This window comes from Prionailurus bengalensis, chromosome C2, assembly GCF_016509475.1.
Source record: "Prionailurus bengalensis isolate Pbe53 chromosome C2, Fcat_Pben_1.1_paternal_pri, whole genome shotgun sequence".
Classification (NCBI taxonomy): domain Eukaryota; kingdom Metazoa; phylum Chordata; class Mammalia; order Carnivora; family Felidae; genus Prionailurus; species Prionailurus bengalensis.
This window is the reverse complement of record NC_057350.1, coordinates 55,020,598-55,047,564: the sequence shown is the minus strand read 5'-3', so window position 1 is coordinate 55,047,564 and position 26,967 is coordinate 55,020,598. Positions and strand designations below refer to the sequence as shown.

At 40.4% G+C, this 26,967-nt stretch overlaps 1 protein-coding gene across 9 annotated transcripts in view; it reads right to left on the bottom strand.

Annotated features, from left to right (window-relative positions):
- Positions 1 to 1,677: 1,677 nt before the first annotated feature.
- Positions 1,678 to 26,967, bottom strand: part of BBX (BBX high mobility group box domain containing) — a 287,506-nt gene continuing 262,216 nt past the window's right edge. For 5 of the 9 annotated variants that reach the window (XM_043594058.1, XM_043594060.1, XM_043594057.1 and 2 more), the window contains 5 exons: positions 26,272 to 26,361; positions 24,859 to 24,918; positions 17,207 to 17,404; positions 14,630 to 14,816; positions 1,678 to 10,360 (listed from right to left, as the gene is read on the bottom strand). In XM_043594058.1, coding sequence (XP_043449993.1) covers positions 10,273 to 10,360; positions 14,630 to 14,816; positions 17,207 to 17,404; positions 24,859 to 24,918; positions 26,272 to 26,361 — 623 coding nt within the window. In that variant the 3' untranslated portion in view covers positions 1,678 to 10,272. The remainder of the gene's footprint in view (positions 10,361 to 14,629; positions 14,817 to 17,206; positions 17,405 to 24,858; positions 24,919 to 26,271; positions 26,362 to 26,967) is intronic. The other 4 variants (XM_043594064.1, XM_043594063.1, XM_043594062.1 and 1 more) reach the window with 3 other exon arrangements.

Sequence of the window (26,967 nt, the reverse complement as noted above, 5' to 3'; positions counted from 1 at the left end):
TATATAAAAGATGTTAGTCTGATTCTAGTTTGAACAGTGTCCTACAGAGGACTGTGGCATGCTTGACAGTCAATGCTCTGCATTTGCCTTCGAATTCCAGGTGCCCTGTCAGGTGGACTTGTGGAGGTGAAGACTGTCATTGCTCCTGCTGCCTCAGCTGGGTCCTCAGCACAACTAGGTCCCTAAGAAATGTTGCTACATGGGCAACCCACTCATGGAAAGTTAGATGTTTGGGAAGTGGGGAAAGGAAGACCAATGAAGCCTTTTGGCAACACAGATCTCACTGATGGTCTTTGGGGGGCCACAGACAGATGCCTGATGAACTCCAAATTAAACTCTTTAAATTTCTAAAACCTTTCTCAATTCATGCATGAGTTACAGTGCAGTCTGCAAACCTGAGAGAGATCATCCTGCTTTTTAAAGCAGATGTTTTTGGAGCTAAAAGAATTCCTTTAACTATCAATCCCTAAAAAGCTGGAGGCAGTATGATTTGGCCATACTGAGATGAACATTTAATGTAAAAAGTAGATACACCACCTTCCATACTACCAAAGGGGAAGTAATCCTGCTGTCCTACTAGATAATAGGTACTTCCTGGAGTGAAGTCCTTTTCAATGGTCGAGGATTAGCAAGTAAAGTCTCACATGTACAGTTCAGACCCCAATTCAGACCCAAATCCTTCACAACGGTCCCATCTTGTTCCAGGAATCCTCTTGGAGCAAAGGGGTTCTTGAGTCATTCACCCCGCCATGAAGATCTTACAAATATCCCCAGTAGAGAAGAAAGGGCCATCAGATACAGCTTTTGTGTGCACAGGGTGCAAAAGCAGGGAGGTGTGCTATTGCTGAAGACAAGTGCAACAATTGGAAAGATTGCACTTCAGTAACATGCAAGAGTTGGGACTAAGGTTGAGGAAAGGATACAGCCAAGGGAGAAGGAAAAGAAGTCAGAGAATCACACTCTCTGGCTATCAAAATTACCTCTGACTCTTAAGGCCAAACGCTTAAATCATGCTGCTTGACCTTACCATTTCAAATATTCCTAGGCTGTGTCAAGGCTGAGCTGATGTGCTAACTGCACATCAGCCCTGGAGTCAACATAGCTGGGATGCCCCATGCCTCAACACACCAAAAGGAAGTGCACAGCATCATGGATCTCCCCCAAACACTTGTCTCACTTTTGTCGTTCTCAGAGATCTGTGGCCTTGTCTTAGCAGCTCTTGTGCCAAGATCTCTTCTATGAAAAAGGACTTTAAAAAAATAAAAATTTTGAAGTAGAACAGTAACACATTCCCATTTTCTCCCCTTAAAGACTTCAAAATGCATATTATGTTTCTCATGAGTTTATATGTAGCTTCTTCCTGACAGCCTTTGATTCTCATGCCCAACCTCATCCATATTGCATTTCAATTAAAGATGCATATCTCTAGCCCCCACCAGAGCACACCCCCCCCCCCCCCCACTAGACTATACACCCCAGAAGACTGTCTTGTTGGTACTTAGCAGGTATCCAATAGCAGTCATCCACTGCAGTTCTGCTGAATGATTAGATTGTTACAGGAGCATGATGTAAACTATTGAATGGACGAGAGGTGTGGATCACAAAGAACTCTCTTGGAGCCAAAGCAAGTGAGGTGAAATAATTTTCATGGGCTTTGAACAGAGAAGTGGAACAGAGCAGGGTTTTTAAGCAATTTTATTCTAACAATACAGTCTTGATTTTGATTGATATACAATAACAATTTTAATGAAGGTGAGGCTAGCATCAGTGTGTTAAATACCTCATATTCTATTTACAAAAAGGGTTTAGCTCTTCTAGGACTGTGCAGAATATTGCTCTTTTATTTCTAGTATACTTATAAATGTATAAATGCCTAAGAGATAGTATGGGAGAAATGAAAATTTAAAATTATAAAACATCATCTGAATTTCTCGTTTCAAGAATTATAGAATAAATATCTTGGAGGAAAAATAATTTAAAATTGTATCATACTGCTTTCCTATTATACTTCAAATACATGCTTCAAATTAGATGGCAAATCATTGCCTATTTCTGCATCTACCGAGTACATTTCCACTGTTTGTATATCTTTTCAGTACTTTCATGCTTGGTTCTGGAAGATATGAATCGTATGTATTCAAGGTGCCTTTCATAAGCTCCACAGCCCAATAGTAGTACAAACCAGGAAAATGTAATCACTGATACTTGAGTACATTTCTTGGAAATATTTTCATGCTGGCTTTGAAACCATTTTGACTTTCAGACATCGAACTTGAAAGACCTGTTTGTCTGAACTTTCCCTTTTCCCCTTTCACCCTCCATCATTCTCAAGAAACTTTCAATCTTCACATTTTTCTTTTCTGACTTCTGCAATACACAACCTTGAGACAAAATGACCTTTTATAAAATTCCCTAGGGTGAGGGATCTCCAAGTGGGTTGAGCCGTAAAGTAGGAGTTACCATTTTCTCTCTTCCAGGAGCGACTTCATTTTACGCTTTTAATTTCTGGCCTGTTGACTCAGGGTTCCAGATGTTTTCAACCTTTCGGCAACCCGCTTTCCAGAGCTCATCTAAAATTTTGTCTCCACTGTTCCCCTCCACAGATTTCACTCTTGTAAGTCTGAGAGAGAAAAACCCGAGTGGGAACAGCAGTGGAGGGAAAAGTGTAGAGGACATACAAGTTTGTTAAAGTTTTATATAAAATTATAAAAGTTTTAGCCCTTGGGACTTTTTAGACACTGTCTGGAAAAAAGGGAAAGGTCATAAAAAGCAAGGCTGAAAATAAACAAATAAAGACATGCCAAGGAAAGGGTCTCTCCGATGAAGCTCTCTTCAGAACACTGGGTCAAGAAAGGTAAATCTAGAGATACTCAGCGGGAACAGCATAACCGAATTCCAAATTATCTTCCCTCCAGCACGACTCTTCCTGTGGCTCACGGATTCCTTTTGCTTTGGGCAGGAAACAAACATATTTTTGGAAGCGTGAGGAGGCGATACATTAAAAAAAGAAAATTTGTGCATATCAAAATATTTGTTTTTAAAGGCTGTATATGAAGTATTTATACATGAAATCACACTTCTTGGATATGCATAGTTAGGGTTGGGAGATGAAATGAAGGAAAAATGGGTAAAATACAAATGAAACAAGAATTGGGAAAATATTAGTATTTGTTGAAGCTGGGTGGGTGATGGGTCTATGGAATTCACTCTGCTAGCCTCCTACCTTTGCACATGTTTGAAATTTTCCATAGTTTCAAAAGGTGAAAAGGTTGCTGAAAAATTACGATTAACGATTTTATGTTCTTTCAGTTGTATGGAATGGAGTCAGTGGTATTACTTTTAGCTCACTTAGTGATAACTGTTTTATGTTTCCTTGCAAGAGGCTATGTTCTACCCCAAAGGACAGATCTGTGTAATACATATAGAACCATAAAACCACACACGTCTAACCCGTAATCTTTTTTTCTAATAGAATTTATATTCTTTGGTATGGAGCTTCCATCATCACTACAACACATTTCATTCCTAGTAATTAAAAAAAAAAAAAAGTGTCCTGGAGTACTGGACATGTAATTCATCAGGCAGACTAATTTTACGGAAAAATCCCATAGTGCTACATACACAAGCGTGAGTTGCCTAATGTGAATTTAACATATTGAGTTTTACACCGTATTGTATTTCCTGCTATAGCTTACTCCTCATGCAGCAGGCCCTTACAAGTTTAAACAGGAAGCTAGCTATACTTAGGGTCTCTTTCAAATATACGTAAACATATCAACTTTTGAGTTAGAATAAAAAATCATAAAATCAACAATTCCCATTTGATGAACATTTCTGTTACAGGCCCTAACTTCATAAGTATTCTTTTTCATCCGAGCAGAAGTGTGAGGAGGCATTATCACCACCATCATTTTGTAATTGAAGTGGGGCTCAAGGAGGTCGAAAAGCCCAATGATAAATGGATAAGTGGAACCAGACTTTGAAGCCAACTCTGTCTGAACAAAGCCTGTGGTATCATTATACTCTGTATTTATATACTATGTGTGTGTGCTCTTCTGAAGGGTTAAAACAACATAGCCAAAGTTCTAAGGTTCAGGACATCGCATCCAGCAAGACTGAGGTCTGAATTTATACTTTAGGTTACGGGTTATCACCTCCATAGTTTTATCACAGTTCAGGGAGAGTTGGTATGTTCAAGGTCATGCTTTTCCCAGGGAGGCCCTGCTCCTAAGTGGCAGAATGAAGCAGATCTTTCTTCTGTCAGGCTGATTTCTCCTCTCCCCATGAGGGAGAAGCAGCCCAAGCCACTCAAACACTGGGACTATGAGGAAACAGTTTGGGTGAGGTCATCATTTGCATTCTGAAAGAGCTGAAGTATCTTTTGTTAAAGTGTTTTCCCTACTGTTTTTAGTAGACAGGGTATACTGAAGGCACTTACTCTACAGACAGGGGTGTGAATGTAAAGAAAGATATTTGAATAATATCTTTAAAATATTTCAAATTTTTATTAAATATTTTTATTCAGTTTTAAGATCACAGTTAAAGTACTTTAGCATGTTATACACATGACTTACATGTGCAATTTTTAGAAATATCAAATTAAGTATAAGATTTTGAAGAAAGAAATTATATAAATGTGTATATTGACTTTTACTACACATACATCTAAGAAAGCAATAATTCTGTTGTACCATTAAGTGGAAATCATTTATTACATGGCATGTTTACACCAACTCTAAAGAGAACCAAGCCAATTTCTGAAAGCAAAAAAATGAGCAATTCAGTCATGCTGAAACTGTCAACAGACTTAAGACCTGGTGGTCAAATGAAGCCATGGTTAATTTAGGACACGTAAGTAAGCAATTCAAACCTATGAGAAAAGTTCATAATCTGGAACAATGGAGTCTCAGGTGGTTTTTATTCTTTTTTGGACAAATTCCTGAGAGCAAGAGACTTGTTTAGTGCTAATGAAACGCGAAGAATGTTGCTGAGCGTGTGCCGAGCTCCAGGTCACAGACCTGCCCCACCCCCAGTTCTGCTGTTCTGAGAGCCCAGGCGCTAACCTGAGGCGTCCAGGGACATGGGCCGGCCCCCGGCAACTGCCAAGGACCAGCAGTGTTAGTTGGTGAAACACACATGCCCTTGTGATTCACGTTAGAGCCTGTGAGGTATGACTGCGGTGCAGGTGGGAGGGTTCGGAGGCATTGAATTAGGTCCTTGTTACTCAGTAACCAGTTATGGCCCAAGTGACCGGGCAATCTTTGGAAGGAGTAGTAATTTTCATGACAACTAGCTCTGTGCACAAAAACCAATTGAGGGCAGGATCAATTTTGACCACTGACTGCAACAAGATAACAGTGGCCAGAGAACTTAGTAGACGGTTTCCTCCTTCAACTTATTAGTATAAATCCTACCATCGCAAATAAAATTTGGCCAGGAGACGAAACTTGCAATTTTTGTGTGTGAAGAAAATGTGTACTTATGTTTTTTAAGGAAAGCATAGCACAGATGGGAGCTGTATCGGGGGAATCAAATATATTTGTCTTGTTGTTCACTATTTTTGTTGTCACTTCTTTGATCCGAAATAGAAAGAAAATAATGTCCCCAGTGAAAAGGACAAGGTGATTTAATATGGAGTATAATAAACTTAGCTATCACTTCCAAACTAAAGCAAAGCAGTCCATCAAACCCTGAATACTTCACCAGACATATCTGGTAAGATAAACTGAACAACTTGTTTCTTAACGTGAGTATGATGTTAGTTAATCTAAATAAGATGAGTTTTAAAAACCCCAAAAACTCAAGTAAGAACAAAATCCAAATCTAACTCTTTGGGAATGCTTGTATAAATAAAAGCAACATCTAATTAACAATTAGTACACTCTTTATAAGGTGCAAAACAAGGTCCTATGTGGGGAGAGCTAAATTTTCATTTCCACCTAGCAGTCACTCTGAATACTTTATAGGTCAAATGTAATAATGACATTTGCTTCTGCTGCCCATTTTCAGCAATACATTGTTCTCTCTGGAGAAGGTGGTTTGGGAAGTCAAAACACTGCAGTGGGAAACAGTGGCACTGAAGGTAGAAGCAAAAAAAAAAAAAAAAAAAAAGACAGACCTTTGAAACAGGACTTACTGAAATTAACTTTTAAAGCCGAGGTAGCCCATTAGAATTGGCCTTATGTGAGGGCTCTATGGAGCAGTGCAATCAAAGGTGAGTCTCCTCAACAGCATCACGGACACCCCGACTTTCCCTTTGCAAATGCTGATTCCAGGCCTGGCGGGACTTCCTGCCTTCTCCCCAGCGAGGCCACGGTGGCTCTTCTCCTCTGCTGGGTGGGTGCCGGCCTCCAGCTCCAGCTGCTGGTCTCCAGAACGCTTGGGATTCATACAGTAGTTTAGCAGGCAGCATGGTCCCACTGCTTCACATTAATGCCAAACGCCAAACTTGGAACAGAGCTATTCGATACCCTCCCTCCCTCCCACACTGTATAAACAAAACGTGTCAGCTTCCAGCTTACCCCTGGTTCTGGATCAATTTATAATTTGCTTGAGATTTTACATAGGTGCAAACTTTTCCATACGATGAGCCAAAGACTGCAGAGTGCAAACAAAATTTTATGAAATGACTTAGGCGGAGTAGCATCTGACTTGCTAAGAAAGTGACAGGGAATAAACATGTTGGAATATAAATAACCAGACCAGTTCAGATGCTCCTTTTTGTTCGGAGTGTTCCATCGCAGGAACCAGAATCAGTGATAATATGGGAATGATTTCAGCATGGCTTTGAGATGGCATTGGTAGAAAGCTCTTCTGACAGAATTAAACAAACATAGTTCTGGTATTTGTGGGAAAAAGACTGTCAGAATTACAACAGTATGATTCATCCTTATAAAAGGGCTTTGATGAATTACAGTTTGATCTAAAATCTGGGAACTAACCTAATCTGGGGATAAGAACCTGTATCGTCAATGTGGCTGTGGGACGTTGTTTCCTTCTCCTGATCTCCTTACAGTTATCCAAACAAATAAAAACTTAAAAAGGATGTCTTACAGTATTTTTTTTTTCTTTCACTCAGCTTCTTACAGCTGCAGCTTCAGTTACTATAATATACTCTACACACTTCAAAATTACATAGGAAAATACCCAGAACAACTAAATAAATAAAAGGCTAAAGAAAACTGGAACAGTACTGCGTCTCCATCTGAGACTAAATCATCCACTTCGGCATCACAGAGAAGGGCTAGGACAATTTTTTTCAAAAGATTTATATACAGGTTTGAATCCAGAAATTAAGGTTAAAAGCATAAATATCGATAATTTCAACTAGATTCAGAATGGTTTTTCAGAAAGATATGATACAACAATTTAGAATAAAACAAAGCAGGCATCGTATTTTGGTTTGCTTGAGATATACATAAGGTGCAAGAACTTCTTCTCTTGAGGATGCTTGTGGGACAAATGTTAGTGTCAATGGTGTTTGCTGGCAGATTAAGGTACACACCATAGCAATATGATTTTCCAAAATATAAATGAAATGAAAATGGTAGATGGGGGAGCACTACATGTTGGTTGGGAATATCTGTGCTAACAAATATTGTTACCTGAAAATGCCAACACCCCTCACCAGCGGATTCAGGGCATGAGAAAAGCACTAGTATTGAAATCAAGACTTCACTCAGAGAAACAACAAGGCGAGTGTCTAAAGGACTATAAAGCTTTGCAGGATTTCTGCTACTCTCAGTGCCTAACCGCTTAAAAATTAAGCATTTCTACAAAAAGTTTTTTTTTTGTGTGTTTTTTGTTTTTTTAAGTATCTGAAAACAGTCATATCCAGTAGGTTGCCCTCCCACCCCACCCCTGCCTAAGGGAAAAGCCACTGAGGTTTAGGAAAAGCAGATCAAGTAAGATATTAATCACATAGAAAAAAGTAATCTTTTGTTTTGCTTCTTTTTAAAAAAGGTCCCATGAATATACAGCAATCTCTTAAGGAAATCTAGTGAAATGTAATTGGAGGATTGAAGGGCGGTGCTCTGGCAAAAATAGATCTATTCTAACGTGTTCTAGAGAATAACAAGTTAGTACCATTGTCAAGGTGCATGTTCTGCACCAATTTCTGTTGTTGGTTTTTGTTTTGTTTCATTTTGTTTTGTTTTTGGATTTTTAGCTAATTATAATTTTTAAATCACTGCTAGCAAGTGGTCCAAAAACTCCAACAGCCACCAACATTGGGACCCAGCAATTTTCAAACATTCACTTTGTGTTTTGAAATTTAGAAAATATTAATAAAACAGCATCATAGTAAAAATATTATGCTAAAATCTGGGGTTGCTCACCTGATTTATTTCTACGTGAATGGGGTTAAGCTTTAACCTCGGACTAACTAGCTTTCTAAATCCTTCTTCCTCCACGCCCACAATGTTTATGCATTTTTGAGGACACCATTCCAATGCTCTGCTGTCCTCTTTACCTGCTTTGAAGAAAAAAACAACCCAAACAAATCCCTATATTCTTTTCAATTGTTAGTATGTTGTACATATTTTCCAGCACCGAAACTGAAGTAATATCTACAACTATGAAAAGCTAAACCTAGTCAGTACTAATAGAGTTGTTTTTTGTATGGCTATTAGGTCAGATTACGATTAGAAAAAAAAAAAATCATCATTACAATTCAGTCAAGTATAAATAAGAAAGCTAGATAAAACCTTGTAAACTGTCATCATTTAGAGATCTAATTCAAAAGCTTCAAACTCGAACTAACGCTATCAAAATTCCGCCAGTTTGAAAACCAATAAAAATTATTGCTGGAATCCAATAATTAAAATTTGGTAGTTTGTGCTGTGATGCAAGAGTGGGGATCTACTTTGTGCTATGGAACAAATACCCTGTAAACTCGGTAGCCTCCGACTAATTTTGATTTATCACTTTGCATGTGTTGCTAGGAAACAAGACACTGTGAATGTCAGGTGGTTAAGTCGGTATGTCGAATGTTCGGATAAGCCAGGTAATCCACTTGGCACTGGCATATGTATGGTTGGTTTTATGTCCGAAAGCAACAAAACACAAAAAGGAAACAAACTTGCAGGTGGATCTGTGACTAAGAATCCCACTCTGGTCAGGCATCCCTCCCTCGGCATTTATTCATTCAACACCTCCTTGACAACATCAACTCAAAATGGCTCTAAAAACCTGCAGTGCCAATTAGGCTGTGCATAGCAATTGCTACCCGTCCAGTCTGTCTGGGATGGATGTAAAAGGTCTGTAGCTCAAAGTCCACATGAAGTGAGTGTCTTCAATGTGTTTAGGATAGTGAAGTAATACTAAGGTCACTTCTGAATAATATTTTTCTTTTTTTGTTTGTATGAACGATCCATTGGTCACATAGACCCCTGTGTAAAAATAAAAGAATCCTCAAGGCATGAAAACATCAGTAATCTGTAATCTGTAGGACTCTTCCCCTGTCTGGGAAAATATTTGCCACAATTTGCCCCAAGCAAATTCTTCTTAGTCACTCAAGGCTAAGAAAAAAACTCAGCTTGTAAGAATTGTAATTTTCTTTCTCTCTCTCTCTCTCTCTCTCTCTCTCTCTCTCTCTCTCTCTTCCTTTTCACCAGCAAACTACCACTCTGGTGGCAAATATAAAAGTGCAGAATATATGGACCACGAGGCCGAGCATACACCGCTAACAATGGTACATGTGCCTGCCCGTGCTGCTTGGGGGTCTCTGGAACAGGCTTTTTAATATTATTCTACAATATAAATGTAGGTATAACCTATTATATAAACCATCTTAGAACTTAAATCTCCATGTACAAAAAAGACTAAGAATATCTAATAATAACTAGTGCAGTGCGTCAGTTTTTGTTTTTTTGTTTTTTGTTTTTGTTTTGAAAGAATAACTAGATAATATACGAAACTAGTTTCACACTCTCCGGTTGGTAAAAGAGATGCTGGATGAGCTACAGTAAAGGCAGCCTTTTACCAAGTTACCACCTATTACCGTCAAAAGCCTTCAATAGAAAGCAAAGCTCCAGGATCATTCTGTTTCTGCTCATTATCAGACAGATAACCTCACCCTCAAAGACTCTGGGTTCCAAAAGAACAAACGGGCCCAGGATGCTAACTTCTGCTTCAAGTGAATCTGGGCCGTGTGGGGCAACAAGCACTTGTTTGCAGTCTATATTTTCCACCACATGGACTCGCTAGCATCCCTCCGTAAAGACAAGGCTAGGGTAGTAGGTAAAGCACAATGTTTTACAATTAAAGGGCGCTTCACTGGTCAGCGCAGGAAATAAGTACAGGAGCCTGTGGCATTTCTTTTGGCTGTCCATCATGGGTGAGCGGAGTGGACCTCTGACCTCTGCAAAACAAGAGGAAGAACAAAAGAAATCACCCACTTAGAGTATGTTATCCGACACAGGAGAGGATGATGAGTAACCAATAAGAGCTTTCCAATATCTTGTTTAACAGCTAATGTTGACTTGTTACTGATGCTATTTAAACTGTTAGCTGCTGCTTTTATTGTTTTTTGAAAAACTTCTTATCTCAGTTCACCTCACATGACTCAACAACACACTGTGTCCCAAACAACCATCTCCATTTTGCAGAGATGAAATCTGAAGCACCAACAGATTTGGGGCAACTCCCTAAGAAGTGGAAAACTTTTAGTCAAGGGCAGTGGTTCTAAGACAATAGTCTCTTGATCCACTGATATTAAAACAGGACCCATTCCTTTCCTCAAGCTGCCCAAGGGGAAAATTCTCCTCTACTAATTGATAACCTCCAGGATTATTTCCTAAGACATATAATAATAAACGCAATTTATTTATTTAAGTGTTTATTTATTTTTTTTTTTTGGGGGGGGGAGGGGCAGAGACAGAGGGAGACCGAGAATCCCAAGCAGGCTCCATGCTGTCAGCACAGGGCGTCTCATGTGGAGCTCAAACTCACGACTTGTGAGATCATGACCGGAGCTGAAACCAACAGTGGGACGCTTAACCAAGTGAGCTGCCCAGGTGCCTGTAATATTAAAACTTAAGTGTAATTAAAGCAATGGCTGGAGACCAGAGGCCTGTGACCCTAACACAAATGAATGAAAACACTGAAACCCTCCTAACTAAAGGAAAGTCTCACAGGCACATGGAGAGCAAGAGTGCAAGGGAAGAAGGCAGACAGTGACTCGTCTTTAAAGTGCGAGAAAACCCGCACAATTTGGGTAAAATCAACACGTGCAGAGACAGAACTCTAGACAAGACAAGAAAATTCATATAAATAACCATCATTTGGATTGAACTACACCAAACTTAGCCGATTTTTTATTCTGCTTTTGTTTAATGAGTAGGAAAAAATTTACTTCACAGTTGTAAGAGAACCCTTCAAATTCTTGGTTAATTTCCACAGAGCTTCTCATTCTAAAAAGACAGGTTTGGGCACCTCCCTGACATTCCCCAACAGGCCTACCAAAGACCAGACAAGGTGCGCTCACTGCTCTGGCCTACAGTGGTCTGTGTCGCACAGCGCTGGGCTGAAAATCTGTGATGCAGCAGCAAGGCTTCCAGTGGCCTGACCCTTTCCACATCGTATCTTCTTCAGATGACACGGAACAAAAGCAGCTTTTTAGAAATTCAAATGATACCTTTTTTACAACTAAATCCAAGTTTCTTTCTCTTGATGCACACACACAAAAATAATGTAGCTAAATTACAACATTTGGGGATTTCAGAATCCAATAATTACTTAGCCTCCGATACTAGGATTTCAGAAAAACAAAACATGTGCTATAATCAAACCTCTGGATTAATCTGTTCAGTCATGTGGGGATGCTGTAAGCACCAACTGTTCAATATGTTCAACTCTTTGTTCAAGAAGGATGAAATTAAAATGCCATTTTTTTTACCTTTACGACTGAATATGTAATAATATTACAAAAGCTAAAAGAATTTTAATTAAGTATTGAAAAAAGGAAACAGAAGAAGAAAAAAAGTGAAAGATGAAAAGTACAGTATAAAAAAAAGAGCAACAGGGACAGAGAGCAACTAGGGTGAAAGCCCAGTTTAATTAGAAAACAAAAGCAAAGGAGGGGGGAGCCCAGAATGGCTACAAATAACGGATGCTGCCGTTCCCAGCGTAAGGGTCGGTGAGACTCTTCGTGACTTTCTAGGACACGACAGATGATTGCTTAAGCAGCATGTCTGAGCAAAGGCAAAGACACTGGAGTTCAAAGACCTTAGTTCAAATCTTAACTCAGTTTAGATGTGGGTTCTTGGCAAGTTAATGGTCTGCAGTTTCGTTAAAAAGGGATCAGAAAGACCCACCCGGCAGGGCTCATTTTAGGACTCAGTTTAATGAGCTTTCCCCTTATGGAAGTCCTAGTAAACAAACAGGCTCTCAACGAAGGTTTATTCCAACTTCCTATTTCCTGCATTTTGCAAAACTGCCTTTCTATGTCAGGTTTCTGAACCTAACATTATGATTTCTCTTGGCAAAAATGCAGGTAATATGTTTCCACCCCAACTCTGCTCATCACCCTCAAAATTATGAACCACGGTGATGCGAAAACAATAGTCAATGGGTGTGCAACCCAGGTAAAAGTACATTAAGCCTGCAGGTAGATGGCAGTCTGGAGGTTCTGCTTTAACAGGTAAGGGCCCTTAAGGGGGATCTGTTTTTGTAGATATTAAGAACACTAACCATTTATGAGATTGATAGTAAGATTCTAGTATGCAATATTGTTCTGTCTAATAGGAGATTTAAAAAAAAGAATCTTTTTTCTATGCTTGCTAGTGAACGTAGGTGGTCATACTTTAAGAACATCTCATCTATTCATTCACCCATTCATTTTTTCATTCATCCATTGATGTAGCAGGAACTAAGGAAGCTGGGGATGTGAGGATTAAAACCAGCACTCTGCTTTCAAAATTCAAGAGACGGACATATCAAGGAATAATTACAGACCAGTGTGGCAGCTGGTCTCAGAGAGCATGTATAGAAAGTATGCAGGGACTTCAGGAGGGAGACACAGAGCAGAAAACAGGACTAGCGACGGAAGGAGAACCAGGAGTTCGTGGAGACGGGGAGGCACACAGGCAAGAACCCGGCTTATCCAGGTGGCAGCGACTGATCCCACGTGATCGCAGGGCAGAGAGGAGAGTGGGAAGATTTGGTGAGGCTTTCTGCTCTTGCAAACTGGAAGTCACGGAAGGTTGGTTAACAGAGCCAGGGTGTGACCACAGTTGTGTCTGGAAGGGGATGCTGGCGGCAGCACTGGGTGACTGTGTGGTAGACCTTGCTGAGCCCTGCATTATGATCCTCTCCAAATTTTTACATTGCCTTTTATCTGAAATTTATGGGGACACTTAGTAACATGCGGGCATGCATTTCATTCTTCTCACACGTGTAGGAGTCTGTCCTCTGTATGAGTGGAGATATCTGTGCATGATCTCCTTCAGAGATTTGAGCAGATTTTAACAAGGTCTGTCAGCATTCTCTTGCTGTTAGGCACTTACAGTACACACAGGAAAAGGAATTTGACTTCTTGGAACTATCTAGAGGCTATCTGTGAGGAAGCACTAGAACCGTAACATGACAGGTAAAGGGCCTCCTGAACCTGGATGTGGAAAGGGACAATGCAGCCCAACAGGAGGGTATGGAAGTTGTGCTAGATTTAAAACTTTTGTACTGAAGATGGAAGTCTGGGAAAGTAGCTCACCTGTGGGTAATCTACTTTGAATAAAAGTACGAAATACCCAAATTTACAAATGGCTATTTTTGCTTTCCCAAAGGATCCATTAAATAGTAGAGTCCCAATTATACACGTAGAACTTTAATATACTTTCTGTGAGGCTTTGCTGAGTTCAAAAGCCTTTCAGATTTATGATCTCACGTGATCCTTACAGCTCTGTGATTCTTTGGGGCTATCATTATGCTCCATGGAAGATGAGAAAACCGAGACCGAGAGAATTGACTTTGTAGCAAACTGACAGTTAAAGAAAAATCCAGACCTTCTGCCGTCCATGAGTCAGATGCCAAGACACTTTTTCCTAACCACAGTTTTCTTCCACTCCCATCACGACTGCTGCCAACAACATCATTAACCAGGGCATTTACCATGTACCAGCACTGGAACATTAGTTCATTCCACATAACATCTCTATGAAATGAGTGTCACTTACACCCATTTTATAGAAGCAAAACTGAAGGATAGAGAGGTGAATGACCAATCTTGCTCAAGACCTTGCAATTTACAGGTGAAGGATGTAGGGCTCAAACCCAGCTCTGAAGCCTGACCTCGAAGCTCCAACTTAATGATTAGAGAATATTGCTTCTCTGCTCTTTCAGGTTTTTATGGAAATGAAGTTTAGCCACAGGATAGTATATTTAAAATGCAATACCTGGCTGACTATATTATCTTATATTTTCCCACACTGCTAATTAGGACATACGCTTTTGGAACATGTCACATAACTTGCTCTTGAACCAAGTCTCATGAACCCCAAAGCATTGTGAAAAAGGCCACAAATCACATCAGAGAGAGTGATTCGGCTTCCACGTTGCTCTCTCCATCCCTCTTCCGTGCCCAGGAGTGAGGATGAACAGGACCCCCCAAATCCTGGGGGAGCACACCACTCACCTGTGTACGTTCTCCATGGCGGCCACTTCAGCCAGCGCGGCGAGACTGAAGAACGCAGACACGGCTGGCATCTCCGGAGTGCTGCTCCGCGTCTCCGCGGCCTCAGTGTTGTGTGAGCAGTCATCACTGCAGCCGGACTCGGTCACTTTAGGGAGACTCCTCTGCAGTTGTTCCTTTGGTTTGTCATCTGTAACGACAGGGAAATTGATCACAGGAGGATCACCATGTTCTCTCCAGAGGAGGGACACAGAGAAAACTCTGTGCAGACCATGTGAAATGAGCTAATATTCTTTGTTCACTTTTGTCATCCATCGAATACCAAGGCTTTTATCAAGGATTTTCTGCTCCCACGGTAACAAAACTCTTTTATTAAGCTCAGTTGCAACTATGGACAGTGCTATGCCCTGAAGCTAGGTGGAAGAGAAGCTGAGTTTTATTCAAGGTCAAAGAACAGGTCAGTCTCAGAGTGAGAGGGAAAAAGGGGCTTTGGCCAAAATAAAACCTATGGGACTTCTGCAAAGGGGCCTGTGGATGCTGTACAAAGCCCCTAAAACCCAAGTGCGCAAACGTTTCTGATGAAGCCGTAGGATGCCCTGCAATGGCAACTTGGACACTCGGTACGCTGTGACACCAACACTTAGGATCACCAGCACTGAACTAATCCCAGTGAGATCCCAAGTTGTTATTTGTGTTCTGAAGACCTACTGGAAAGAAGACAAAGGGCCCCCTGGTATTTACAAAGAGGTGCTAAATGCTATGAAAATCTACCTGCAGGGAAGGAGTACACTTTCTAGATTACATGGCCATTATAAAGGAGGAGGAATCTTTATCACGGTTTTTAAAACATTTTAAAAATAGAAAGCAACTGATAAAGAACATAAATGTCCTATACTAGGACATGGCAGTACTATGTGCTTTTCTACATGAAGGTAATATTTTCTACGTTCTTCCACTCTTTCTGTAAGTGAAAATGAGGCTATAACAACTTATAAAATCAAAATTACAGGGGCACCTGGGTGGCTCAGTCAATTAAGCATCCGACTTCAGCTCAGGGGTTCGTGGGTTCGAGCCCCGTATTAGGCTCTGTGCTGACAGCTCAGAGCCTGGAGCCTGCTTCAGATTCTGTGTCTTCCTCTCTCTCAGCCTCTTTCCCACTTGCTCTCTGTCTCTCTCTCTCAAAAATAAACAAACATTAAAAAAAAAAAATCAAAATCACAGAACAGAACCCAGAGTGGAAAGGGAAGGGGCAACGGGCCTGCCGGACTAAATATCAGGAAAAATAGATTCTAGTCCTTATCTTCTACCTAAGTAGTCCACTGTATTCAAAAACCAAACCCTACGTCTCTGATCTTCATCCCTTATATAAATGGGGGTATTTAATGTGCTTTACTGCCCTAACAATCTGCATATGCTAAACACAAAAAAATGTGCACAAAACTCACTAATTGTCCTCCTATTCTATTTCAGCAATGAATCTTTATTTGCAATTACATTAACCTTAATCAGGTATTTTAAAATATCCCTCTCAAAAAATACTCATTTAAACATTTTTTTAGACATTTTATTAGTTTTTCATCACGATAACTGTACTCTTTACTCCCCATCACCTGTTTCATCCATCCCCCCACCCACCTCCCTCTGGTAACCATGAGTCTGTTCTCTAATAGTTAAGAGTCTGTTTCTTGGTTTGTCTTTCACTCTTGTTTTTCCTTTGCTCTAAACATTCTTTTTCTATTTATAGAATTCATTATGGACCTGTGTCCTTTTTCTGGAAACTGTATTAGGGAAGGGGGAGGGATAACTCAAAGCTGATGGAATGAGATGCTGGGGGTGCTAAAAGGCAGAAAAAAGGCAATAACAGCTAAGATCACTAATGACACCCCAAGATCTGAGGGGATTGCTCAGTGTCACTCTCTGACTCCATTCCTTAACTTGGGTCCCTCTGGCAATTCTGCTGCCATGGAGGCCATGAGAAACAGCAATAGACCACAGGCCGTGACTGAACATGGAGAAACTCACAGTAAGTTCAGATGTAGTTCAAGATTAGCCCAGAGAACTCAAGAAATCCAGGAGCATTCTCAGGCTCCCTCAGTGGTCTGAGTCAGCTTTAGAGGAAGGACTGGATGCTTTCTAAGGTTCCTTAATCCATTGGTTGAAATATTTGATAATATGGTTTGTAGTGACTTAAACAATGAACCAGGACGAAACACTGATTCAGCTAGTATTTTTAAAAGTCTAGGATCTCTGGGAATTTACTTAATGAAGACTATTTTTGTGCATGCTGAGAAAGAGAAGGAAAAACACACAGTCCTAAAAATTACCTTTCTTTTCTAAGAATGCTTTTGGAAAAAGAGCTGTGATTTTAAAATGTGCACATTTTGTACATTTGGGAGTCTGTGGAAAACTAGCTCTCAAGGAGATCCAGAGAAAGAAAATGTTACTATGATCAAACCCACAGAACAGACCTCTTTTCCAATGAGGACCTATACTTGGCTTATCGTCATTTGCTGGCCAATAGGGCCATGACAGTCACCGGCTTGCTCTGGTTATCTCTCATTTAAGGCTCCCTCTTCTTACCCAAAGTACCTCCTGCTGGTGACACCCGGCCATCTGCTGTCCTGACAAGGTGAGTGATCTTGGTTTTCCTTGCTTTTCTCTTTTGGCTGCCCACCAAGGGTTCTTGAGTTGTTGTTGGCTCTGGAGTGTTGGGAATGGATAGGGCATTTTTAACCTTATGAGCAGGCTCTGCGGTGTTTTTGTCTTCTGAAAATATGGCTGAAATAGGACAGACAGATCATATATGATTACACACAAAAACACAAGACATCAACATTGCTCTTGGAAAGAAACATTTCTCAATGTCCGAGCTATCTGAATGGAGAACCTAAGAGTTTTCAAAGTACTGATGAGAAAAAGAAATAAAACACTACCCGTGATTTTCAACCAAAATACTTATTTATGTTTGCTTTGATAAATTAAGTACACAGGATTAAGATGCCCTCTCTCTCTTTTAACAGAATACTGAACCAAGAGGCCATCAGAACAACATTTTCTAAGAGTTTGGATCTCGCAGGTTGGTGGGAAAGATAGCGTATGTGAATCTGAGTGAATTGTGTCCCAACAGACTGTAATTTCTACATGTGGTCGGGGTCCCTATTTGAGATTCCCTTGGCCACCTAGCCTGGAGAAGATAATAAACAAGTTTCTCTTCTTCTGAGGACACTGAGATTAATTAAATATGTGCTTCTTGGGGCGCCTGGGTGGCGCAGTTGGTTAAGCGTCCGACTTCAGCCAGGTCATGATCTCACGGTCCGTGAGTTCGAGCCCCGCGTCGGGCTCTGGGCTGATGGCTCAGAGCCTGGAGCCTGTTTCCGATTCTGTGTCTCCCTCTCTCTCTGCCCCTCCTCCGTTCATGCTCTGTCTCTCTCTGTCCCAAAAATAAATAAACGTTGAAAAAAAAATTAAAAAAAAAATGTGCTTCTTTTTTATTTTTAAGTTTATTTATTTATTTTGAGGGAGAGAACATGGGGGAGGAGTGGGGAGAGAATCCCAAGCAGGATCCACACTGTCAGCACAGAGCCTGACACGGGGCTCGATCTCACAAACCATGAGATCATGACTTGAGCCAAAATCAAGAGTCAGACGCTTAACTGACTGAGCCACTTGGGCTCCCCAGATATGTGCTTCTTAAATTCACAGTTATCATTGGGACATTTGTTTTCCATCACCGGGCTGGACTGATCAGAAAAGAAACTGTGAGGCCTGACCTTCTTTTACCCGTATAGAATGCTCAGGAAGGACGTGACAGACACTGGTGATGCTAGCATGTAATGAAACACTCTGTCACTGAATTCTAGAAGCAGGGAAAGTGCTCAGTGAGATAACTTAACGAAGTACCACAGGGCAGCAGGGCTCCTGGGAAGGTTTACTTTAGCTTCTCCAGATTCTAACTGTAATCGCAGTAAGTCACTCAGCAGCACACTCTTGTACCTAAGCGTCACTGCGTCAAGAGTGAGAAGCACACTTGCTCCCAGCTCGGCCAGGCTGGGGGTGCCTGTATCCCTTCTTATATCCTCATTTCTTCAGGAGTTCATTCTCCTCGCTCCCAGTTTAACAGTGAGACAAGTAGGGGCGCCTGGGTGGCTCAGTCAGTTAAGTGTCCGACCCTTGGTTTTTTGTGAGTTCAAGCCCTGTGTCAGACTCTGCACTAGTGGCACGGAGCCTGCTTGGGATTCTCTGTCTCCCTCTCTGACCTTCCTTCACTTGTGTGGTCTGTCTCTCTCAAAATAAATAAATAAACTAAAAAAATAAAATAAAAGACAAGTAAATGTAGATAGGAGTACAGCTTTTAAGAATATATACATGTAGTCCAGTTTAGCGATTGGAACTTTCTTTACTTTTTTTAAATTCCAGTGGTCTATAAGGGCTTTTAAGCAGGGAAGGGAGGCATCTTTCCATTTTAAAGCCATCCAATCTCTTAAGACAGGCACAGAAACAGTTTCTGACAAAGAGGGGAGTGTGGCTCTGGAAGTCAAGGTCTGACATGACATGCTTGGTGCAAACTGAACTGGAGGAGAAAACTGAAGGTGCTGGTCAGCAGGTGGATCTGGAGGTAGACCTTGGAAACACAACAGTATGTAGGGCACAGGAGGGAAAGAAAGCTAAAAGAAGAGGAGGAGAGCAGAATGAGAATGATTCAGGATGTGAAAAAATGCACATGCTGGCATAAACACTTGCATAGGCTTCACTTAACAATTTTCATCTAGGTCTTTAATGAGGTTAGGTACATCCCGGAGAAAGGAGGGCTATGAATTTATAAGATCTTTGCCCTCAAGAGATTGATTCCAGGTTTCCCACTCCAAAACAAGCGGGAAATCATTTCAATTACATCAAAAGAAAGGATATAAGGCAGAAATCATACCATGATTTGTGGCTTGGCCTTACCTCAATATAGCATAATAGATGGCTATGTGGGGAACTGGCTTAAGATAATAGTTATTAAAAAGAAACTACTTGGCATTGCTCCCAAATATCTTTTCAAGCAAGTAATCAAAAATTAGGAAAAAGGCTCCTTTTACATTAAAGATCTGTACCCAGGAAACAGTCTTGGTGTATTTATACTTTGATATTTAGCTTACCATAGGCCAGTGCTGTTATGTATCTTAAGATTTTTTTTTTTTAGTTTAAACTTCAATAAAAGCTGCCAGCAAAATAAAAGATAATTTGGTTAGAATGCTCCAAGGAAGAAATATTCCATGACTCTTCATTAGCCTTGAAATTCAAAGCCTCCTATAGGTATAAAGAAGCTACAATCTGAGTTTACAATGAGCATAAATAGCCTCTATTAGATATTCACAAGCTTCAAACTTTATCTAGTTTCTTATCCAGATCCATCAGTTGTCCCTTCCAGTTAGAGGGGGGAATGTTAATCACCCCTCCAGTATGATCACAACATTATAGACGGCCCTTCCAGAAAAAGCACTAACCTCTTCCCTCTTCTCCTTCCTAGGAAAATCTAGAACTTGTAGAAATAAGGATGTAGCAGGGTTACAAAGATGAAGGGTGAATTACATCAGAAGAACTGCTTACAGAAAGAAGGAACCCAGGAGGTCAAAGAAAAGACCAAGTGGTTTAGGAGAAGATGAGCTAATTTCTACACAAAGACCTGGATTCTACTCTTGATTTTTTAATTTATTAACTGCAGAACCATGGGTCTCAGTTTCTTCATGTACAGATGGAGGTTGGTCTAGATGAGCTCTAAAGGATTCATCAGCCCCAAATTTCTTTTCATGTGCTACCCAGAATCAGGGGCCTAGGCAGCCTCCAGCCAGCTCCAGAATCTTAAGGTGAGGGATAAGTACACCCTTGATAAGGACAGTTAGTTCTCTTGCTTGTGGTAAACCTTCAAACGGTTTCATTTCTTTTCAGTAGTTGCTCCATTTCCTATATATTCCAGATGAATTGGTAAAAACACAGTAAGAAGCCAAGGGGATGGCTGCAAAGGGATTGCAAAAGGGAGGTAGAGTAAGGCCTAAAAGCAGACTGGGACCAGGGGAAGCTCAGAAACCAGCAGACAAGATGCCGGGGCATTGAAGGGAGACTGGCCAAGAGACACGAACAATCAAAGTCCCAGAGGTTGGTGTACTAGGACACAGAAAAGGAATAAATCAGGTTGCAGGCCAACTGGAAGAGGCAAAATGTGAGAATACACCGAAGATTCTCAAAAATCCTCAAAAAGGAGGCAATGTCACCTTTCTAGATATTGTCTCCTCTAAACTTAATGCCAGATCAGGAAGCAATCATGGGGCCTGCAGATCATCCACATTTGAAGAGGTACGTGATGAGATCTTGTTAGAATTTGGAAAAGGGAATAAGGGTGAGTCTGCCCCGTGCTTTGACCCAGGAGCTACCTATCCGCAAAACATCCTGTGCTGTCTGGAGGCCAGGACCAATGATACCCTTCAGGGTCAGCACTCAGAAAGAACCCTATCCTAAGAAGAAGAATTGGGGAAGGCAGGTAAGGCTAAGTCAAAGAAGTGGTTGTGTGGGACACGACAGTACATCTGAGCCCAGCAACGTTAGCAAAGCAAAGGAAGGCCTGGTGGTGAGAGACAGGAAATGGAAAAAGCTCAGAGAGAAAAACAGCCTGAAGCTGAGCACCAAGGAACAGCAAGCCAGTTCCTTTTTTGTCCTTTCCGCCAGACTAATGGAAATGTGAGAAAAGAAAGGCTTTTGTCCTCTAAAAACAAATTAGTCATTTCTCTTTCGGCTTGTAATTGAACACACAAACCTACCCAAGCACTGCAAAACAAGTCCACAGGGCTAGTTTTTACACTCCACGATAATCATTAACACACTTGGAGCGTATCATCTGAGAGAGATAATGTGAGCTCACTCCTGGAGCAACATGAGGAATGTGGCAATAAGAGACTGTCTTGTTTTCCAAACTCTGCTCCCAAAATGTGGGGTAAATTTTTTGAGATAGCAGCACTGTGCTTGTACTGAACCTCAGGAGTCCACCAAAGTGCTCCAGAGTCATGAATTCACATTCCAACGAGGGGGATCAAACTTGCATTGAAATTATTATAGCCAAATCTGGAATCTCACTGCCTTTGGTTGGCCTCCCTTGAGTTGAAAATGTAGTCAGATGCTGAATGGAACACAGAAAAAAGAATCAAATGAATGGCCTTATCTAAGATCCCAGGAGACCTTGCTGGAGTTACATAGCAACTCTTTTGAACTTGAGAAAAGAGATCAAGGTTCGTCTGAGTGTTTTGGATCATGTTTGAAAATTTAACTCTAAATACTTTTTCTCCCCTGTAATCGTACTCATATACTGCAAAGGGAACTAATCTTGAGATTTTTAGTCTAAGGTTCGAGTTGTTTTATTTTTTTCCTTTTAAGATGCCATTTAAAATAGCATCATCTGAGCCAAATGAGGGGCTCAGGTATGCCTGAAAATCCCAAACTGTAAGCCGCCAATGTACTTTAGTGGAAAGAGTGCTGGTTTCTTCCTTTCCCGCTTATGTTGGTCAGGCTTCATTTCTTTATCACGTATTTGGGGCTAATAAGCCCTCCTGAATTCACTGGGTCTCCTGCCAAGATTAGTTTTAGAAAAACTATTGTGAAAGCCCTCAGGAAACTATAAAGTAATATTAAGTATTAATTATCATCATCATTATTATGACAGTTAGAAACCTCCAGCTTAAGCATGAGCACTGGACACCGTAACTTGGTAGAAAGATAAACACAGTGGCAGATACAAGTCACCCTGGTTTATCTGAAAAGTTAACCTTTAATTCTAGGCTGATAGGCAATCTTTTTTTATGATCTGCAAGAGTTTCAAGAAATGGCTTGGTGATTTTGAATTTTAAAAGCATAGGGGAAAATGCTTAAAACAGATTATAGGCTTAGCATTTAAACGGCAGATGTGATTTCTAAGCACCTAAAGATTTCTGATATTTTGGGGAAAAAATGAATTTTGGGAAAAAAGTTATACTCAGCATGATGCGAAGAAAGCATAGTAAACTTTAAGTCATCCCCTCTGAACCAAAGTCTGGAACAGCTCACAGCTGCGTGCCCTCAGTTGAATGAACTAGTATAGGCATCAGCTACGAACAACTCCTGTCTAACCTCTGCCTAGGATGGCCAACATGTATTAAAATTCTCCCAATTAACAGTTTCATCTTCCATCCTTATGTATTTGTACTCTCCCAAGGTAAAGTTTTAACAAACAATGGTATGACCATAGGTGAAAGAGGATGAAGTAAAGGGCCTAGATAATTCACAAAGTACACAGTCACCACCTGAACAAGGAAATACAGGGGAAGGTATGAAAATAAATAGCCAAAAAAGGTCACTTTAAATTACTGGTAATTTCTGATACACAAACGGATTCCTTTTCTCCTGGCCACATAAAATGAATATGCACTCCATGCCAAGCAATTTTCAGTGCATGTTCTTCCAAGTTTATGATGTATTCATATACATTAATGATAAATATAATAGCACCAATAATAGCTCTATTCCCACTAAACCCTTGGGACTGCCTAGAAGACTGAAATTGATTTACTTTTCTGCCCCCTATAGGGCAGAATTAGGGCTGCAGAATAAGGTAACTTTCATCAACCCACTTCATACCATGGTAATAATGCAAGGAGGAGTGGGGAAAGGACATCTGAGGTTGATGTATTACTACCTCTCATCATTCACCCCAGCCCTAAACACACGCATCACACACACACTTGGTACCCATACGGAGAGTGAACCTAGTGAGGTTAAACACAATTTGTCCCGCTGAAAACTGCTCAGTAGTGGCAGATCTAAGACTAACACCCAGGTCTCCTGATTCCAATCTGATTCATTCTTTCTACCACAATGCACGTGCTATGATACCATGTTCTACATGAGACACGGTTTCATTCTTTAAAAAAGAAAACATTTAGAACAGTATCATTCCAAGTAAAGAGTAATATGGTCTTAAGTGCCTCTTAGACTTCTTTGACTGTTCCTCAGTGTCTTACATTTACCAAGTGTGAGCAGAGTATATCTTTAAAATACACAAGAGTTAATATATATCACATTTTGGATGTTAGCATTTAATGCTGAGACCAGCACAACAATTCACATTTGACTGTGCCAGCTAAGAGCACAACAATACTCTGGAGAGGTGGTGAATGTGAGGTAACAGGTCAGAGACACTGCTGGCAGTTTTTGTAAAAGTGCAAGGACATAAAAGCAGACATCTGGCTCATGTGAGCTGTGCCTACCGAATACAAACAATTTCATGTTTGTTATAAACCCGTTTGAATATTTTTGAGAAATATCTTTAACATATGAGTGTTTTTGATAAATGACTTAGGCCAAATGTGCATTTTAATTTTCTTCTCTCTTTCAGGATACAAATGAGAGTGTATCTGGGAATCAAGAGATGCGGACTTCTTCATTAAGTTCCCCTTTCTGGTTACAAGTAAATCAAAGAGGTTGGACTTAACGAGCTTTAAGATTCCTTCTAGGTTTTAAATGAAGCGACTCCTGATTAAGCGCTACCAAAACGTTCAGCTCCTTAAAAATGGCTACAATGGGAAAAAAAAAAAAAAAGAGGAATCAATGGGAAGAAGAGGGCAGCTACCTACACATCACAGAAATGAGTACTCACCAGAGGGTTCAATATTTAACAGAAATTAGGTACACATCACAAGTAAATAGGGCTGTGGGAAATTTTGAAGTAAAATCTGCACCTAGGAACTGTAACGTTATGTTAATCAACATGGAACTTTCCTTGGCTATCCATAAGCCTCTGGAGCATTCATTAGAACATATTTAGGGGTACTGAGAGGTGGGCTGGGCAAAGTTCAGGACAGGAACGCTGCTGACATGCCCACGTCCAGCCAACCAGGAAAACCCTATGCTGGCTCTCTTCTGACTCCTGTAAGCACCTGCCTGCAACATGAATGCAATATTGAATATATTTAATTATGGGAAACTCTAATTTCTGGTGAATGTGGTTCAAAGTTTTAAGTGCTCCCCTTGACAAATTAAGCTCCACAGGACACACTGCCTGACCCTTAGCAGGGTCAAAAATCTGTCAGTTGATTTGAAAATTTAAAACAACACAATTATGAGCCATCAGGTATAGTGCTGTTGGCTCAGCCTATATAAATTATGCCTTCTTAAACCTTTCCAAAACAGACTACCCGAAATGATACAAAGGGTATTGCGTCTTTTACCTTCTGTAGGGTGAATGGCATCCAAGAAGAGTTGCTTGTTTGACCATTTGTCCCCACTTCCTAAAAACAATGAGAGAAAGAAAGTGAAACTCTATTCCCAGGATAGACACATACACTATAAAAATAAGACTACACTTAAGAGCTTATATAGGACACATTATCACACAAATGAAGCAGAATTTTATTTTAACTATTTAATTTTCAAAATGACATTTGCCAACTAAAATAATCAGGCTATACAGGAAATGGATTAAAAATAAACAAATTCGCCTTTTATGAAATCACACTGCTGGATAAGTTCTATGACTTTAACTAAGATAACTGAAGATCAGTTCAAAGGGAATGATAAAAGCCAACATTTTTACCTGAAAAGTGATGTTTCTCTACTGGAAGCAGAGAAAAAAATAGTAACATACAAAACTAAGAGGCTAGAGTGGAGGTGAAAATAAACCCAAATTAAGTAAAAGGTTACACATAGGAACACGGAGGCACATAAGTCTACACATGGAAGACAGGTGCATTTTAAGCCTCATTCCAGAAACATAAAAGGCTTCACAAGTGGCCATGCAAGTAGAATGCAAATGGGCATCGGATGAGTAGGCTCATAGTCACGAAAGTAACATGCAGGGCGATGCTAAAGAAAGCCTAACTTCCAGGCCACGTGGCTGTACTGAACCAGATGGGAACATTTGTCTTTTGTGTGAAAGAATAGGAGTCCTGAACTATGAGAAGGCAGAAATCTTCAGATGAGCCTTGAAGAGGTTCAAGGGCCCATCAAAATCATAACAATAAGATAGATGCTCAGAGTGAAGAGATGGTGGAGGACAATGCGTCTCTAGTGCCCTCTGGAAATAAGTTATGTGACTGAAGGGGGTGGGAAGAGTCTGGCAAACGAAGTAATATAGATTGGAAAAAGATAGGTTACGACTTAGGAGTGGAATCCTCCTAGATAAGAATCCTCAAGGGTCAGAGAGAGTACAGAAATGGTGGCACTTTCATATGAATAGGGAACTCTTAAGGTTTCAGGAGATAGGAAAACGTGGTCCTGCTTTGATGGCTGCCAAACATGAGAAAAACAAGAAAAGTCAAAGAAAATAAGTGGATAAGAGCTCAAGAAGACTAAGTTACAAAATGCACCAAATACGGATGAAAACAAAGCAATTTTAGGATTCATATGGAACGCTGAAAATAGAGACATTACGGGATTTGAGTAGGAACTCAAGTGAAGGAGATCTCTCTTTGCAATTAGCTGTGGAGTCTAGAAATAATGAATATGCCTGCATTAGGAGCCGATGACACTGAAGCAAGCCAAGGGGAGGAAAAGGCAAAGGTGGTGCACAGAAGCGTTACTCAAAGATGGTTCACAATGGAGGTGGCCAAGAAACCTTGATGGAGGATGGAAGGCACCAATACCTTTTTCCGGAACATTAGGCTTCTCCTTTTTGTGCTTATATTTGCTGACAATTTTGTGGAATAAGTTCTTTTTCTGAGACTGGAAAGGACCTACAGACAATATTAATATAAATATATTTTAAATTCACAATGTTTCATAAAACAATACTGTGTGTTCCTCAACAATTACACCCTCCTCCCACCTATGGTAGAAGCAAACTGAGTCACAAGAAAGGTCATCTTGCATATTTTTCTTTACTCATAACTAGTGCTCAACACCCTTCCTTAGGCTTATTTAAAACCCGGTGAAATTTTCCTTAGCAATATATTGGGCAGAAGCCCCTAGTAGGGCTGGGACTCCTTAAGCAGAAACTGCAGATTTAGTGACTAGAGACAGACTACAACCCATAATAGCACAGTAGTTGTACTCTTCAATAAAGATTTAGATTCCTAAATCTAAATATCATGAAGGAAAGGATGGCAGGGGCATTTCTTCTCTTCTTAGAAACTGGTTTTCGTAGTAAGAAGAGCAATTTAGGACAATAATTGGCCTGTTAGCATCAGATAGCTTTCTAGCCTTTTCTGTGGTTATTTTAGGAAGAAAACCTGCTTTAAAGATAGAGAAATATTTACCAAAAAAAAAAAAAAAAAATCAGGGCGGGGAGGGGAGTCTCAGATTGTATCTTTGTTTTCTTAAAGAAAACAGAACTAAGATTT